Here is a 19,517-nt window from a genome sequence, read left to right on the forward strand (position 1 = left end):
TCTGCCAGCTTATTTCAATTGCCTTTTAATTATAACTCCAGGCAGCAGCACTGCCTGAAGTGTACTGCTAAAGACAAAGCAGGAGGCAAAAAAGATTAAAAAATAATAATGTAAAGAGTGATAGAAGGATCGATCTCCAAAAGTTGATTCTGTTCATCTGGACGTAGCTTTTTGTGGGAGAAACGTTTCGTTACTCATCCAAGTGACTTCTTCAGTCTCAGCTGACTGCAGGTTTCCCCAATCTTATAAACAGAAGAAGGATCGATATGCAGTGTTCAGAGGTAGTGAGAGCAGCAGAGTGTTAACTGGCCTCATGGCAGAGGAACAGTGTCTGACACTGTCTTATATGTCCTGTGTTGAACTTTAATTCTGTTCCAATTTATACTAATACGCCTCATAAGTGCAATCAGATGACATAACACCCACACAATGCCACTTTCAACCTCATTAACTCAGCATAACTTATTTCCTTTCTCTGCTTTTATTTTGACAGGGAATTGATTATGTTTCATTTGAGATTCTCATATAAAATCGCACTTCACAAACTGATTAGTGGATGATTGATCTCACTTAACTACATAACATTTGCAACTTGTAATTAATTTAACTTGTATGTCTGTAAGTTGTGAATTTGCGACAAGCCACTGCATGCAGCAGAAGCATGCGTGTACCCAGTGTTGGGGAGTAACGGAATACATGTACCGCCGTTACGTATTTAAAATACAAAATATGAGTAACTGTATTCCGTTACAGTTACCGTTTAAAAAGGTGGTATTTAGAATACAGTTACTTTGTTGAAATAAATGGATTACACGGGGGTACTTTCCTGTTTCATATTGTGGCGGGTCAGGCCTGTTTGGGTTTTGTTTGGCAGCTACGTTCTGTTGTTCCAGGCGGCAGCGTTACGGTTGCCATGGTGACACGCTCTCGCTGCGACTGTGTGTTTCCTGGGTGAGAGAGCGCCTTTTTGTTGTTGTTGTTGTGCTAAGCTAATAGGCAATTTGCTACAGGTATAGCCCTAAAGAATGTCGCCTCATGGGCAGTGTAGTCCGTGCTGCAGGGAGAATGGACCGCCATACCCGTTATGTGTCTGTGAGCGCCAGGAGGGAGAAAAAAGAGAGTGGAAAACTATGAGTTGTCATCGAGCAGAAACAGCATGTAAATATAATAATAACCACTGCAGCCAAGAAGAGTGCCTGACAAGCCCAGGTGTAAGTAAGCTATTAAGACTCGACTGTACACCGTGTTCGTGTTTTCCTCTGAAACAATAAGTTCCATTGGAGCAGCCTTTCAACTCCTCTCTCTGTCTCTCGCTAGCAAAGTTGACCCAGACAAAGTAAAGCTATTTTTCGGCTACAAGCCCTACACAGAACCCACCGTATTAGCCAGAGGTCCCTTTAGTACGGTTCGGTAATAAATCACACAGCAATAGTACATTCATGTAGTTGTAAAAAGCATGATAATATATTAAGTAATCCAAAGTATTCAGAATACGTTACTCTCATTGAGTAACGTAACGGAATACGTTACAAAATACATTTTGGGGCATGTATTCTGCAATCTGTAGTGGAATACATTTTAAAAGTAACCTTCCCAACACTGCATGTAGCTACATAATATTCTGACAGATACTGTCATGTCGGGTATGACACGTTCTTGTGGATGCTCCAGCACATTTGGGGTTGAGGTGGCATGGAAGACAGGTCAGCGCTTTTAATGGGGAATTCACGCGGAAAGGATTCACGCATCACGCGGCGCTTTATGACTGAGTGTTTGTAGAAAAATATCACACTTTAAAGGAAGTAAAACATAACCAGACTGCAATGTCTGCAACGTCCTAGAATGATAACGTGTGTCAGCTACCACAGACAAGACAGTATTACTGCTGCTGTTTCAAAAGACTAGTTTTTGAAAAACAACATGACAGTTTTTATACCTGACACCGGCTCTCTGTCCTACCAGCTCCTCTGGAATTTACGGAATTTAATAAGAGCAGAGTTACTGTCACATAAAGTACAACCCTGATGATCAGGTTTCACCAGAAATCAATTACAATCTGTCGGGCTGAAGGTGTAGACTGGGAATTCCACTTTCAGTTTAATTGCGACGTAATGTATGATGAGTTCAGATAACATATCCTCCTCTAATCTGCTCAGTGAACACACTGATTGGTGATGTGTGGACCTTAAGCAGGTGCTCTTGTTTCACAGTTAATTCTGTCTGATTAATGGGATTTCTGCAGCTGCATGTGCTCTGTATTTATCCAGGGATTACAATCAATACCGGTTCATTTTTGTCTGTGAAATGGTCCTGGGCGAGGGGGGAGATTTCGCTTTTTCTATTCGTGGCTTGCCCTCTTTCAACACTGGTCAAGAAATTAAATTAAAGCAAACAGTGGGATACCAGAGGGAGACCAGAGGCAGTTCTCTGTTTTTATCTTTGGATGATTTCCTGAAATAAACGTGGGGGTGATTGGTAAGAAGAATGTAGATTAGTATGCGGCGTGGAAAAAAAACCCCGAACACCTAAAGCACCTAATGTACTTTTCATTTCTTTTAAAGCCATATGAAAACAAATCTAAAGACTGAATCAGCAGGACAAGATGAGGGGCGAGGAAACCCACCACTTGGTAGTTAAAGATGTTTTTCTCAGCAGCGATGAGGATCTGGAGGACACGGTCAATAACCACCATCAGTTCCATTTTCCACAGAGTGAATCCTCCACCGGCGCCCCTGTTTTATGACCAGAACTGATGAGCCACTGCTGCCTCCTCTCCTAATGCGAGCACAGAAATCACCCTATCTCAGTGGATCTCAGTTATGATGCAAAATAGACCGGAAAGAACAACATTTTTAAAACGTCTATAAAGTGTTTTAGCATGAAATTAGAGAGCGGTGGCTTAAAAGCTTTGACACCGTGAGCCACTTGGGTTGGAAACTAGGCGAGTGATCGTGAATAAAAAGAGGGCAACGGTGAGAATTGAGAATGTAAAGTGCTTGTTGACAGAATGGACTTGGACTCTGAATTGAATCATCTACTTTAGATCTCTTTGTATGAGTGCAGATCACTATGAGTTATGTAAATGTCAGTGACTATTAAACCCAGAGGATTCTCCAGTTGAACTCTGTACAGCGAAGAGTCAATTAGCACATCGTAACCACATAGGATGTTTCACAGGGGCAACATTCCTGAGCTGAAAGAGAAACATAGATGAGCATTATCTCCTATTTACTGTAAAACGTACTCTAATACTTGAGAGCCAAGTTGCTAAGGGGGCATCACTGAAGCTAATACATACATTATGTCAAAAATTGCAGGTGACAGACGAGGTTGACGAGTGAGGGTTTGGTCTCACAGTGAAACTGGGGACAGCACATGCTAGCATGACACTAATTAGGTGACAAAATGTGGGGAAAGTAAAAGAAAACTCGAGAATGTGTATAAAAAATACCTTTATGTTGCTGGGGGTAATGATGAAATGCTTTTTTATCGCTTAAAAAATGATATTGGTACATCACTACCAAACACTCATTGGTTAGCGACTTGTGATTGGTGAGGCTTTATACACCATGGTTAGTATTGCTAACTTCCCCATTCGGGTGAAGAGGCTTTTAACTCACAGGTTTAAGTGTTACTAAACACTAGACTTATAACACTGGAGTTATAGGACCGTCACACTGACTGGCAGGTGTATACAATACAAGTGAGTGTAGCTAGCAGTTTGTAACCTAGTCAGCTAAGCTTTGTCTTTGCTAATTCAAGTCATGGAACAGGAAAGCTAAACTTTCTAGCTAAGCTAAGCTATACTTAGCTGCACTAAGAGCGTGTCTTACGTCATGTTTGTGAAATTCTAGTAATTCATTTTAGTTACTTTTTACTACTACTACTTTTATATTATTTTGTGCTAATTAGCAAGCATGGGTGTCCATGTGACGGGCTCATGCAGATTGTAGATGCAGCTTGCTAGCTTACTAGTTTTACCTGATAACCATTGTGCTTCACAGTTTCATCCAAATGTGAATGCTTCTGACTCCACTTTTTTTTAAAAAAACAAAAGAAAAAAGAAGAGAGTAAATAAACATGGGCAAAAAAGTGACTTTCACGCAATCTCTGTGAAGGTTCTCAGTCATCCAGGTCATTGTAGTCTAAGGAGCTTAGAAAGAAAAGCGTCTGAATTTCTTTAAGTTGCTTGAAGACGTTTCACCTCTCATCCGAGAAACTTCTTCAGTTCTAAGGTCAAATAGTGCAGAGTCCCAGATTTTAGCACTATTGGAGTGTTCCCCAAGAGGGACATAATTTTGGACAAAGAGAAAAGATGGTTTGAAAGAGGAGTGAAAGAAGCCGTCTATGTCCACTGTGAACGACCATCTTTGAACAGAGGCGGTGGCGACACCAACTGTCTGCCATCTATAATCCAGTTTTGAGATCCTTCCCAGACACCTTAATGCCCACTCACATCCTGGGCCTTTTGACCTCAGGAAATCACATTATAGGGTGGGGCTAGCTTTCACAGCGGGTTCACCTGAAACCCTGGCTGATTGTGACCTACACCTGTTTTCACACCTTGGCTCGTGTGATTAGGTAGTGGATCAATAGGGGGTCCATATCCCTCTTGGGAGGGGACACTCCCATAGGGCTTAAATCTGGGACTCTCCACCTTTTGACCCTAGAACTGAAAAAGCTTCTCGGATGAGAGGTGAAACGTCTTCAAGCAACTTAAAGAAGTCCAGACGCTTTTCTTCCAAATTTTCTATTTGTTAAAGTTATAAAGATTTAAAACACTATTAAAACACTTTAAAACACTATTAAACGCTATTAAAACACCAGCTATTGGGTAGAGATTTTGAGATATTTTTAGAAATGGAAACGTGGGCTAGTATAAAAAAGAAATATCTTTTCTTCTGTTAATTACAATGATTTCTACTCAAGGGAAAAAGAAAAATACTGAAACACTAATGCTTCTATGAACACCAGTGGTTACTGTACAGTATGTAGGTGGGTGCTTTAATAGAGATGCATTGGTTAGCGTCTTCTTCCTGTGCCTGCGTGGGTTTTCTCAGGATGCTGCAGCTTTCTCCCACAGTCCATGTTAGGTTAATTGGTGATTCTAAATTGGCTGCAGGTGTGAGTGGTTGCGTGTGTGCGTCTGTTAGTTTGTGATGGATGGTGAGCACATTGACCCGTCCAGTATGTACCCTACCTCTTGCACACTGTCAGTGTAGCTAGGCTTCAGTAACCCCGTGACCATCGATGAGACGAGCACGTGGAATGGATAGCTGGTAACACAGTTGTGTGTAATAATTACTATATGTGGGGGATTTATTGGTTACAATTGGCGTCATGTTTTATGCATGCGCAGGGACTCAGCTGCTCAATTATGATTAATGGGTATCATCATTCTGACAGCATGGACCGAAAAGTTTTTTGTGTATCCGTGCATGTGTGTGTGCTTTTGTATGACTGAGACAGTGTTGCTTCCTGTGGTGCTCATTCTTGTGGTGATGATGTGATGTTTGCGCCTACATTGAGCTTCTGTCTTTCTTTCTGTGCCACCTGCAAATACTGTATGTTTGTGCCTGGGTATTAATTTTTGCCCTTGCACTTTTGTGTGCGTGCCCGTGTGTGTGTGTGTGTGTGTGTGTGTGTGTGTGTGTGCGCGCGCGCATACCCATCCACCGCACTGCCCACATGGACACAGGGCAGGGGTATGATGTTTGCCCAAAGGTGCTGTAATAGTTTTCACCATCATGCTACACATTCAACTCAGGGCGTGTCAGTGCCTCTGTGTGTGTGTGTGTGTGTGTGTGTGTGTGTGTGTGTGTGTGTGTAAGACAGCTATATTTAGAGAAGTAGCCAGTAAACACACTGACTAATACCAAGATGCGTCATTTTAAAATCTTCTGACTCCATCATGCCAACACAATGCTTTCACAAACACACACTCATGTGATATATACCACAAGTAGACACTTTTTTTAAACGTGCATTGCACTCGGCCTTGTGACATTCCTTACATTACCTTGTGTCCTTGCTGCCTTGTTTACTAGCACACACGTGTTTCCTGATAAGCTCTTACAAACTCACACACATATACACGCCTGCAGAGAAACATTCAAAGTACTGTAGAGCTACTTTTGGAATCGCACACTCATCACACAGTGTCCTCATATTGCGACTCTCCTCTTTATCCCTTCACATTCATCACGCTGTCATTCTATTCTCTGCTAGCGGAGGGTCTCCCTTTCAGTTAATTAAATCCGATGCTTATCCTCCTAGCGTGGAGGAAGGGGGGGAGAGAGTGAGACAGTTATTAATGTTTCTTCGCAAACACTAATAATAATAACACTAACAATCTCCTCACAGGCTACAGAGACTAGAAGAGTGTGTGTCTAGGCACACAGACAGACATGAAGGCTGGATTATCCACAGGGAACAAAACAGCCAACGAATCTGTGGGGACTCAAACCACCAGGGACAAAAAAGGGGGGGATTAGAGTTTTGGTCCTATCCAGTGATTTGCTATTGAACTTACAGCAAATACTGTAGTTAACTGACTTCAAGCTTGAAGTTGCAGATGCCCTTTAGTCTGTATCTCAGCTAAAAATCCCAACATGTACTGTTTATAATGCAGGCTTGATGCTTGTTTTTCCTGGCATAATAAAACTTATGTTTGATATAATGCTGAAAAAAATCACATAGCAAATCATAATTAGTATTATTGTCATCTTTGAGCCCATTTCACACAACCATGATAATATAAGAGCATAAAAATGGACCAGGTCAAAAAACAACAATCTTTAAATTTGTCTGAATATTCAGAAATTGGATTTAGAATAATAAAAAATATTAAAAGAAATAAAAACTAAATAATAAAATGAAAATAATTCTCTGGTTTAATTGGATATTAAACATTTGGCACATTTATTCATTGGCATTAGATATGTTTTTCTATGTTTTTATAACCAAGCTTGTGTCAATATATTGCTATACTGACTTCATTTATGGACTCCGTCATGATAATTTAGTCATTTTACAATAGGTTGCTCATTTTTGTGACAGACAGGGACAAATCCAAGGTTTCGCTGCAGACTGATATCTGGCTATTACAAACAATTTACGTTGAAGCCTGTCAGAGAGCTTGGCACATACTCGTAGAACCAGAGTTACGTCAAACAACTATTACATTTCTGGGAGAACATTTTCGCATAAACCTTTCTCCGTGGTCATTGTTCCCACATATCTATATTTTAAGAGCACCACCACCTACTGAAATGATTTTGTGAGGTCTGTCTATAATAAAATTTAACTTAAGCAGCAGCCATTACAGTTTTTTGTTCTAATTAATTGAGGACTACATGATGCAAAAGCCACGTGATGTACTTAAAAGGGAAGTCTTGCCTAGACAAGGAAATTATAAGAGAGAAAAAATAGCAGTGACCAGCTGACAGCCACAAAGGAAAGCAATAAAATAAGAAGATATCAGCTTAATTGCCACCAATGAATGGTATGAAAAAAATGAATGTAACTACTGGGATTGTTAGTGAAGTTTGGTTTTGAAGCTTTAAAGTGAGCATTGTATTGTGTGTGCAACATCCTCAGCTTGTGTTTAATAAATACAAACAAATTTTCCATCATGTTGCAATCAGGCTGAGTCACTATGCAACTAGTTGCATGGTTGGATGGTTGGGTTATGTATACTCCAGCAGTATACTACCAATGGTATTTACTCATTTGCCTTTACATGCATGTTGTCATGGTCCTGGGCCATGTTGGCCCGGCATTCTTAGTTTTCTTGTATTGTGGTTCCTTGGTTCTGTTAAATATGTTCCTTATTTGATTACCCCCTGTGTGCCCCTCTGTGTATCTGTGAGCCCTCGTTTACCCTCCTGTGTTTCATTCAATGTTTTCCCCAGCCCACTATGCCCGTGCTCTCTCTCTCCTCCTGTCTGCACCTCTGTGTACTTCCTGTTTTACTTTGACAGTCTCCCATCAGTGTTGTTTACTCCTGCCATGTCTCGTTATGTTTATCTGTGTCAGCTGTGTTCCCCGTGTGCTTCCACTTCCCTCGTTAACCCTCTGTGTATTTATGTGCATGTCTCCCTCAGTTTGGCATCACGTCGTCAATGGCTCCTCCCCGAACCTGTGTGCCTTTCTGTGTTCCCGCGGTCTTCTGTTAGCATTCCCAGTTTAGTTCTGTTTCTTTGTAAGGCCTGCAATAAAGCAGTGATTTTGAGTTCAGTTCCTGTCTCCGTGAGTTTTGCGTTTGGGTCCTCATCTGCCTCCACACAGCCAGTTCATGACACATATGAACTTGAAATAGCAGCCCATTCTCAATCCAAAGGGTGCACCTTGAACCCTTCTGGGATGGCTTTCTTCAAGGTTTAGGAGCATCTTTATGGATATTTTTTTACTTTTCTTCCAGAAGCACATTTGTGAGGTCAGACACTGATGTTGGACATGAAGGCCTGGGTGGCAGTCTTTGCTCTAATTCATCCCAAAGGTGTTTTATCAGGTTGCGGTCAGGACTCTGTGCAGGCCAGTCAATTTCTTCCACACCAACCCCGCTCATCCATGTCTTAATGGACCTTGAATTTGTGCACTGGTGTTCAGTCCTGGTGGAACAGAAAGGGGGCATCCTCAAACTATTCGAACAAAGTTGGGAGCATGAAATTGTCCAAAATGTCTTGGTATGCTGAAGCATTAAGACTAAGATGTCAATCCCAGCTCCTGAAAAACAACCCCAGACTTGTCCACTGGATTGCCAGATGGAGAATCGCGATCACTGTAGAGAACACATCCCCACTGCTCTAGACTCCAGTGGTGGCATGATTTACACCTCTGCATCTGACGCTTTGCATTGCACTTGGTGATGTAAGGCTTGGATGCAGTTTCTTGGCCATGGGATCCCATTCCATGAAGATCTCTGGGGACTATTGATAAGCTAATCTGAAAGCCACATGAAGTTTGGAGGTCTCTGCGGAAAGTTGGTGACCTACGTATACTATTAGGGATTTTATGTGGCCTCCCACTTTGTCACTGAGCTTCTCTCGCTCCCCATTCCTTCCACTTTGTTATAATACTAATAGTTAAATGCAAAGACATTTATTGACTGGACTTGTTGTACAGTCCATGCTGTGCAAAGCTGGAATTCACTGAACTTCTGATTGTGACCCATTTTTTCACAAATGTTTGTAGAAGCAGTCTTGATTTGATATATCTGCAGCCACGAAAGTGATTGAAATGTCTGAACTCAGTGATTTAGATGGCTGAATCAGTTCTTTTGGCATTATAGTGTATATAAAAGCAAGGTTGCCCAGTGCTTATGTCATTATAGATTCAATTGGTGCCTGGAGTTCTGGATCTTCTACAATCATCTAGTTGCAATCAGCAACTCTGCCAGTAATTGTGCCAGAATTTCCGAATGTGTATTTCTTTGAGATTGTAGCTGAATTCTGAATATAAGTACTTAATATGGATTTCTGTTTAATTTGAATTTCGTGACCCTGATATGGATAAGCAGCAGAGGATGGATCGATTGCGAATTTCTGTTTGTGTAGATGGTAACAAATTTGCAACAGCCAACAACAGCTTTGTTATTTCTGACAATTTATCAGTTAATTGCCATATTATCATGAACAGATTGCATGGATTGACACTTTGACCCCCTTCAGTCTGCTAACTGGTAAGCAGACTGGTCTGTCTTATTATCATTTTACTGCCATCTTAGTGCACCAGAGCTGATTTGAAGATGGCAGCTGACTGCAAGTGGTTGCAGATCTAGTCCCCTTCTTTTTCAGGTGGTGCCAAAGTCTCCATCCACTGTATGACTGTAGTAAAAGATGCCAACACCATTTGTAGGTAACAGCCTCACCCGGTATGTGTATATATATATATATATATATATATATATATATACACATACACAGTGTTGGGGAGTAACGGAATACATGTACCGCCGTTACGTATTTAAAATACAAAATATGAGTAACTGTATTCCTTTACAGTTACCGTTTAAAAAGGTGGTATTTAGAATACAGTTACTTTGTTGAAATAAATGGATTACACGGCGGTACTTTCCTGTTTCACATTGTGGCGGGTCAGGACTGTTTGGGTTTTGTTTGACAGCTACGTTCTGTTGCTCCAGGTGGCAGCGTTACGGTTGCCATGGTTACAGGGTGACGCTCTCTCTCTGCGTGTTTCCTGGGTGAGAGAGGCCTTTTTGTTGTTGTTGTTGTGCTAAGCTAATAGGCAGAATGCTACAGGTATAGCTCTAAAGAATGTAGCATCATAGGCAGTGTAGTCCGTGCTGCAGGGAGACTGGACCGCCATACTCGTTATGTGTCTGTGAGCGAGGGAGGGGGAAAAAGGAAAAGTACGAGCTGTCTTCGAGCAAAAACGGGAGCTGGAAGCATGTAAATATAATAATAACCACTGCAGCCAAGAAGAGTGCCTGACAAGCCCAGTTGTAAGTAAGCTATTAAGACTCGACTGTACACCGTGTTCGTGTTTTCCTCCAAAAACAATAAGTTCTGTTGGAGCAGCCTTTCAACGCCTCTCTCTGTCTCTCGCTAGCAAAGTTGACCCAGACAACAAAGTAAAGCTAGTTTTCGGCTACGAGCCCGACACAGAACCCACCGTATTAGCCAGAGGTCCCTTTACTACGGTTCAGAGCCGCGGACCTTCAGTAACAGTAATAAATCACAGCAATAGTACATTCACGTAGTTGTAAACAGCATGATAATATATTAAGTAATCCAAAGTATTCAGAATACGTTACTCTCATTGAGTAACGTAACGTAACACGTTACAGAATACATTTTGGGGCATGTATTCTGTAATCTGTAATGGAATACATTTTAAAAGTAACCTTCCCTATATATATATATATATATATATATATATATATATATATATATATATATATATATGGGGAAAGAAGAAGTTAAGTGATATTTTTATCTTGTGAGAAGAATTCATGTATGGACAAGCCTTTTCACAAGCCTGGGCTAAACGATATTAATGACATGACCTAGGGCTGATGGGTGAGGGTGAAGTGGGGATGTTGTTGCCCTAGGCCCCTTAAGGGGTTAATGCAGCCATGGAAGGCGTGGCTAGGGGTGTTTCAGCCAAAAGCCTGCATTGAACTGAACTGAATTAAACTGAATTCAAGTAGAGTGAATAAGAGTATTGAGACAGGGCCAGGAGAAATATGTGTGTGTGTGTGTGTGTGTGCACATACACACATGCACAGGAAATACTTTTCATGACACATTTATTGTTTTTGCGTAATTGGCGATTGTATCAGTGTCAGCACTTCCATGCCTGTAAATGTGAGGCTGCTGAAATTCAATGACCTAAACAGAAGTCAGCAGAACTGAACAGGAGTGAGACACAGACAGAAAGACACCGACGGGAAGCGAGTGGCAGAATGAAAATAAAAGAAAAAGAGGGAAGGGCGATAGAAAGAGAGGAATACACACAGAGAGGCGAGAGTAGTGTGACATCACATCTTCCAGCCCCTCTCTCTCTGGCACCTTTGCTCCAGTTCTCGCCGAGGAGGCGCAAACACAGTTTCTCGCTATCCTCCTTCAGCGCTCGTAAAAAGGGGCAGGACCGCAGTAAAAGGGGAAAAGGAGGAAAAACATTGACAGGATGAACAACAGTTTCCTAAGCATGGCGTCGATAGTAGATTTCGACCCGCTCAACCCTTCTGTTCCTGCCACCAAAGTTGAAATCACGGTGTCCTGCAGGTAGGGGAATGTGTGCGTGTATGTGTGTGTGTTTTACCTGGTTTTAAGTCTGACAGGGAGACGAGAGAGAGAAAAAAACACCGAGCTTAAAGTCACCTGGGCTTCAACTCCGAGCAAGTTTGCGTTTAGTTTCAGTTCGGCGCATTTTACAGCACCTGCAAGGAAAACGTCGCATTTGCTCTTCAGTTTATGGCGTGAAGAAATGACATTTACTTTGTGTTAGCGAAACCATTCACTTTTGCGTCACTTACGAGCTGTCAAAACTAGTTACGACTGCTAATGAAAAAGGACAACGCAAACACGGCTGTTAGAGATTAAGTTAATGAAATATGGCAACCTCGCTGTGGTTAGCAAAGAGTCATTTATGAAGATGTGCTAACTTTGCAGTATTAGCTAAATTTATAGAGCCTATTAAGTGTGATAAGCCACGTACGGAACCAACCTGACTCCGTATATCGACATAACATGGTAATACCAGAGAAAACGGGACAACCGCTCAGAAGCTTGAAGTATAAACGTGTTATTTGATACTAAAGATATATTAGGCAGTAACACCTTAGAAGGTGTTATTGCTTATTATATTGGGATTTTGTTGCTGTCTGCCCGGTTGTTTGGTGTTGTTATTGCAGTTTGTGACAGCTGACAGTTGCTGCTGCTCGGTCACCTGTCAAACGAGGACATTATTTTGGCACAGCTAAAGCAGTTTTTGTCATTTCAGTCTGCTCATAAACATTTAGACATTTCACCCAACGGGCTGTGTGCCTCACGGGTCAGACACATGCTCTCCAGAGCCCCAGTGTGAGGCAGGCAGCGACGGCCGTCAAATGAAATAGACACTGTCAGTGATGTCCTCTGTCATGACTTGATAGATCCGTAAATGTTTAGACTAGGACAGCCTGATACAAGTAAAGCTCTGGTGCAGATGAATGTCCTCACTGGTGCAGCATCTGTTGGTGTTGGAGGTTCAAGATTTTCCTCTGATAAAATGAGGTTTGTGTAGTTTGCATATATGGAATATGTAAATCCGCAATTATTCAGATGTTTAACGGAAATGTTCTTTGAAAAGGAGAAGTTCTTCCAGAAACTAAAAAAACAGGTTCACAGATTCAACACCGAGGATGAAGCGAAGTGAAGCCACTTTTGAAAATGCTGTTGTGTAACTCTTCATAGTTAGAGCATTGTTGTGGCTTTTTCAAACAACCACAAAAAAGAGGTGTGGCTGTCAGAGCGTGTGTTGATCCTGTGATAGACTGGTGACCTGCCCATGGAACGTGTACCTTGGGTCACATTACAATAAGTTGAAATTTTCCGAAGAAGCAAAGTTAAAAGTGTTAACAATCTTAATAATTATTTAAAGTAATTTGCTCAGTAATAAAGTTCAAATTTTGGTCAGTTATTGATTTTTATTAGAGTTTCAACTTGCTACATTTTACTCAGGCTGTGATCAACCAAAGACGGTTGACTAAAATCATACCGGCACAACATCCAGTGTATTGGTGGTGGCCGATTCTGAGATTGGCAAAATATCTCAAAAGATGTATGTTGGTTTACTATTTCTGGAAGCTATACCTTGTCGGGAGTTGAGCAGTAAGATTTTTATTATGTTTACTAAAATTTTCGCCCATCTGGTTTAACAAAATACAGCCTCACTGGAGATTTTGACTTGGTGTAAATTAATTTTGAGCATATGCATTATGATTGGATGTAGCCATGGTGCGATCACTCTTTTTTTCCATCTTGGTGTTTTGAAGTCTGACTAGGCAAGAAAAAATTGGAAATGACTGTGAAACCAGATGCTCATTGCCTAATTGTGATTGGCTTAGGGTTATAGAGCAAGATGGGTTGCCCCCTGCTGACCATTTTAAAGAATGTAGGCTTACGTACATATTCTTTACATACCTGAAAACTGTGTTTGGAGCTCTGAGTGAAAGTTCAGTAATCCAGCAATCCCACAGGAGTGAGATTGTGGGGGTGTTTTTCATAGGTTGTCTGTTCTCTATCATATCGAGGCTATCGTTTCACTCCATTACATATTCTTTATGTATGGAATGAAGAGATGGTCTCTCACTCAGAAAACCCAGGTTACAATGTAACCACACGTTCCACCCGCTGCTAAAAATAATGGATTATTCTTTGGAGGCTGTTGGTGTAGGGCTACCTCGTTTTCCAATTGTCAAACCAATTAGAATTTTGTTGGATCATAGCATACTAACCAAATAAGTTGACCATAGCACCGTGACACTACATCACTATATTTGAGCACTGTTTCCACAGACATTACTTTTTTGTTTTTTCCAAATTTTTACAAGTTGTTGTGATGCTGCTGGTAGAAGTGCGGCCCAAGTGCCTCAGACACTGTAGCTACTGTATTTCCAGAAGGTTTCATCTCCTTAGTAACAGAGGGATAATGTCATCTACCAGCTGTATATATGAACATGTTTTGTCAGAGTTTGCAAATGTCTGAGTCACCCAGCTCCACAGCCCCAGGGGGCGGGGGGTGTTTTAGTGGCTATCCTCCCACCTCTGACCAAAGGGAGGGCAGGAATGCTACAGTTACATGTTTCTGTGAGCTTAAACCATATACATTGTGTGTTGTTTAATAGTTTTTGTCAGTGGACCCGGTGGGCAGTGTTGAATATTGCCATGGTTACTACTTTTAGGTTCCCCTCTGTGCGTGTAGGGTGGTGTTAGAGTGAGACAGTGGCTTAAGAGAGAACAATGCGAGTGAGTGGTCATGATATCAGATAGTGTGGATTGCAGTGTGTTAAACATGGTTGCAAGTCTTGGGTTTGGTGTTTTTTAATGGCAGTGAGTGCAAAAACTACCAATTAATTTGAATTTGAATTCCTTTCAGTGCAAATTCTTGAAAAGCTTTAAATGCCCATTCTGGTTTTCTGCAGTCATCGTTTTCAGCACTCGTGTTTAATTGCTGCTCAAACTAACGCAAACGTCTGGGAGACACTCGTTGAGTCATGAACGACCTGCTGCAATGAGATGACGCAAGAGAGAAGTCAAGAAAAGAAGATGAGACTGGCGCTTGAAGTAGATCTCTTCATATAATTGCTGTATAGTCAGTCTTGACATAACCATTGCAAAAATATTGATACACTCTCTTCACTTGCAATCCTGACTAATTCAGATAATGCTCCCGTTCTATGGGGACAGGAAATAAGACCACGGCTCGGAGTCAGCAGTGTGCTGAAGACATTTGGCTGATCGATGGGAGAGCCCGAGGTATCAGCTAGAATCAGTACGCTACCAACTCTGCCTACTGTGTTGCACAAAAGCACACAAGCATGCCAGTCTGTCCGCACATACTGTATACTGGTGAATGGCCTCAAGTCCAGATATTCTGTTGCAGTTATCGATCTGACCAGCACACACCTGTTTGTTTGTTTTTTAGCACACAAACCCAGACATAAGCTTATGACATTCTAAAGTGTTTTGAAAAAGTCTTTGCTTGTAAAGCTTGTCCCAGCCTTTATAATGTCGAGAAATGTGTAGTGAGTCAATAGAGTGCTGTTGAGTACAGACGACTTGCTTTCTATTTAGCTGTAGGGTCAGTGTTTTAGTTTGTTTGCACGAGTATATGGGTTGGGAAATGTGCTAAAATGTTCCATCCAGCCATGATGATTACTGGTAATTTAGCAGCACTATACTACTGATTGCTGATATAATATCCAAAGAGCTATGTGTGAGGAGATGAACTGCATACACCCACTTGCTAAATATCACCTAGGTGGGATATATTTCGTTTTAAACTGGACAAAAACCAAAGGATGTGAATGATGCAATCAGATAACAAATGCAGCGCTTGCAGTCTCTAAATCAACAGAGTTAAAGCATCCTAATAAATTATTAGGGTGTATAACGTGATTGTGATTAAAGAAATCAAAAACACAAAGCAGCACACCACTGGTAGACCTAGCATGGTCTCTGGATTAGCAGACGTTCTGGTGAGACTTACACTTTGATGCTTCAACAGTACTTAACTTCAACCACACAGTGGCAGCTTTCCAAGCCACTGCATACAAGATGTGTACAAATCACAGCTCTCGCTCAACCAGGACTTGAGGACAAAGTGGACAGCAACCAAAATAATGAAATTCCTTCTCACAAAAACAATAATATCAACAACTAGCTGATCACTAATAGCCATATATATTGGTCCAGTAGTCCAACCCAGTATATGTTATCCTATTCTTCAGTTTATGCTAAAAAAGGTGTCTTAAACTGCAAACATTGTAACTTATGACTGTAACAGTTATTTGCTTCTGTCCTGCTTACTTGTATAGTTATGCAGAGGACAAATGCATCACTTACACTAATCACTGTTGGCAAAACATTGGCAGTGCACCTTCATGATATATATATATATGTATTGTTTCATGGATGATAGTTGCAATCTTAACATACTGTTTGCCATGCCTATACAGGTTGTCTTCATTTGAATAGGGACTGTTTTGAAATGTGAAAAGAGGCCAAATTTGAAAATAAGGTCATATTTGTATAGGCCCGAAGGCTGGGACACATGACTGCTGTGATCCTAATGGATTCACTGAAAAAATGTGTCATTGTATCTACTTTAAACCACAAGTAGTCCTGCAGCTTTTGGTATTTCTCTGCAAGAACGGGAAGGCTAATCCCATGATGCAATGTAATGTTTGTCCACACTGAGCATTCACAATAACTGCTGTGCTCTCAGTACATTAGTAGAAATATTTGAAATGTGTTTTTGTTTATTAAAGAACAAAATGTAAATTCAGTTAATGTTAGAGGCAGAGCCCACACTGAGTTCAGATGTAACCTTTACCGTGTGTCCATTGCTTAAGTGCTGTTAGGAACTGGAAGCATGTTGTTACCTATTGCTTAAGCAGCAATGGGAGAATGCAGGCGTCCCACATAGGGCGCATATAGCCTCAAATCAGCTGGTAGTGGACAGGCGAGCTAATAATTTACCTGCCATGCTGTGCAGTTGTATTCTGTTAGCTAGGGGAAACCTTGACTTTTCTCTTATTTTTAGAGGTCTCATTTAACAGCAGAGTTGTCAGTAAATGCTGACAAGTGTATACCGACAGTTTGAACCTGCAGAAAGACGGCCACTGAGATCAAACTGCATCACCTTCCTTGGTTTTTCATTAAACTTACTTAAAAAGCTCCTTCTGTTGCCAAATGGCTGATGCAACATCACCTGAATAACTATGCTGATTGAATATTGTTTATATATATACACACAAAATCTTGTGCTGACAGCTTTATCACTACTTCATATGCATAGACTTGATGCAGAATGAGATGGCTTTGCAAACTCAGTTCTGCTTAGTCAGAGTGTTACAATGTTAGGACATATGTGTATATGAAAGGACAGTAAAGCAGCGGTAAAAGAGCAGCCTACTGCAGGCGTACGCTGAAATACTGTTTTGATGTTTGACAATCTTGCATTAGCACTACCACTTTTATCTGGCACTTCTCTGGCTGGAATGAATGCTACGAAAAGATAAGTTAGTCTTTTTGTTAGTCGTATAGTGGGAGTGTTGAATGGTGTTTGTAATTTGATACACTGCTCGTTAGATTACTTTTACATTACTCTGTAAAGAGGCCTGAGATACATTGTTGCAGAATTACCAGTTTACCAGTTTGCATTACCACACAAAAACACAAATTCCTATAATAATGAGGACACATGAGGTGTTTATTTCAGTGCAGTACAAACACAAAGCCACCGGAGTCTGAAACCAGCCCAAAGAGCACTTCCCAGCATCGCCATAGTGATTCTGCTGTAGAAACAGGTATAGGAAAAAGTGAAGACTACAGTGCTAGAAGTGAGCTTTAACATCATTGTCAGCTCTTCACTACTGGCTTAGTGTCAGCATGCTCTCTGTGCCGTTGCTTTTATTGTGTCACTGTCACTTTGTTACCAGTAGTTGTGCAGTTTGCATTTTACCGTCACATTAACCAAAAATATAAAAGTAAGGTCCACATTTCCATTCCTCAGAAGTTGTAGACCGCCTCACCATTTTCCTTCTCCAGGTTTAATCCTTTTCTATCGTGAAACATACAGGTTACTCTGTTGCTAAGCCTTGTGGCTCTTTTTTAAAAGTTTTCAATGATGATTTAGGACAACCCAAATTGAACTTTCACCAAGATTGAAAAAGATGAATATTGTGTTCCAGTCTGCAGTAATCTTTTCCCAAGGCAAGGAAAACGGATTGATTTCGGTCTCCTTATTAGCACATTGTGTTGTCAGTGTTGGGAAGGTTACTTTTAAAATGTATTCCACTACAGAATACAGAATACATGCCCCAACATGTATTCTGTAACGTATTCCGTTACGTTACTCAATGAGAGTAACGTATTCTGAATACTTTGGATTACTTAATATATTATCATGCTTTTTACAACTACATGAATGTACTATTGCTGTGATTTATTACTGTTACTGAAGGTCCGCGGCTCCATAGTAAAGGGACTTCTGGCTAATACGTCGGTTCCGTGTTGGGTTTGTAGCCGAAAAATAGCTTTACTTTGTTGTCTGGGTCAAGTTTGAGACAGAGAGAGGCGTTGAAAGGCTGCTCCAACAGAACTTATTGTTTTTGGAGGAAAACACGAACACGGTGTACAGTCGAGTCTTAATAGCTTACTTACAGCTGGGCTCGTCAGGCACTCTTCTTGGCTGCAGTGGTTATTATTATATTTACATGCTTCCAGCTCCCGTTTTTGCTCGATGACAGCTCGTACTTTTCCTTTTTCTCCCTCCCTCGCTCACAGACACATAACTGGTATGGCAGTCCATTCTCCCTGCAGCACGGACTACACTGCAAATGAGGCTACTTTCTTTAGGGCCATGCCTGTAGTAGGGCTGCCACAAACGATTATTTTGATAGTCGACTAGTCACCGATTATTTTTGCGATTAGTCGACAAATCAGATCATGCATCCATTGGACGTAAAACGTACAGCTTATTGCACCAGCAGCATCTGCTCTTATATAACTATCATTAGCTCACAGCTTTAAATGTTTAAGGTATGTGCTAACTAAAAATAAAGACGAGATGACAGTTTATTAAATTTTAATGAAATTTGCAGATTGTTTTGGTGAAGTTGAATAAACTCCTTTCTATCTAAAATATAACAGGACACCGGAGTATTTTCTCGAGCATCTCACACTTCTGATAATCAGCTGTCTGCTTGACGTTTATTCAGCTGTGTAGAAACTATAACTTTAATCTCAGCCAAACCGATTTACTCAGGAACAAATAAAATACTAAAAAAAGCCAAACAATAACATTTTTAAGTTATCTAAGTGACTTATATGTGTTTAACCTGAGTAGCAAAAGACGGTGGTGGATTTAAAAACGATTTGCCGGGAGTCCGGTGTTCTCACGGCTCTAGTTAGCCTAGCCCCCGGCTAGCTATCGAGCTAGTGGGTAACAGACGTCTCCGAAAACGTCGGAGCGCTTTTGAAAATATGTGGTGTCTTGATAAACTGAGCAGATATTTGAGGTTTACACAGCTACATTCTCGCCAGAAAATATGTTAATCGTTTATTTTGTGACCCAGAAAGAATAATAAGAGTAATATTAAAACTAAGTAGCTGCCGCCATTGTTGGAAACTGAGCTGGGCTGCGCTATGAATTCTGGGACACAGCTTCTTCTTCTTCTTCTTCGGGGTTTAATGGCAGCTGGCATCCTTGTACATGCAGTGCTGCCATCTCTTGTTTCAGTCCGTTATTACACTCTTAAATCCTACTACTTATTCCTGCGTCTT

At 41.0% G+C, this 19,517-nt stretch overlaps 1 protein-coding gene across 1 annotated transcript in view; it reads left to right on the top strand.

Annotated features, from left to right (window-relative positions):
- The first annotated feature begins 11,526 nt into the window (after positions 1-11,526).
- LOC102791628 (copine-8) overlaps positions 11,527-19,517 on the top strand; it is a 134,838-nt gene continuing 126,847 nt past the window's right edge. The window contains exon 1 of the mRNA XM_087830909.1: positions 11,527-11,750. Coding sequence (XP_087687035.1) covers positions 11,653-11,750 — 98 coding nt within the window. The 5' untranslated portion in view covers positions 11,527-11,652. The remainder of the gene's footprint in view (positions 11,751-19,517) is intronic.

The sequence above is a fragment of the Neolamprologus brichardi genome, chromosome 17, assembly GCF_056152115.1.
Source record: "Neolamprologus brichardi isolate AB-2024 chromosome 17, ASM5615211v1, whole genome shotgun sequence".
Classification (NCBI taxonomy): Eukaryota; Metazoa; Chordata; class Actinopteri; order Cichliformes; family Cichlidae; genus Neolamprologus; species Neolamprologus brichardi.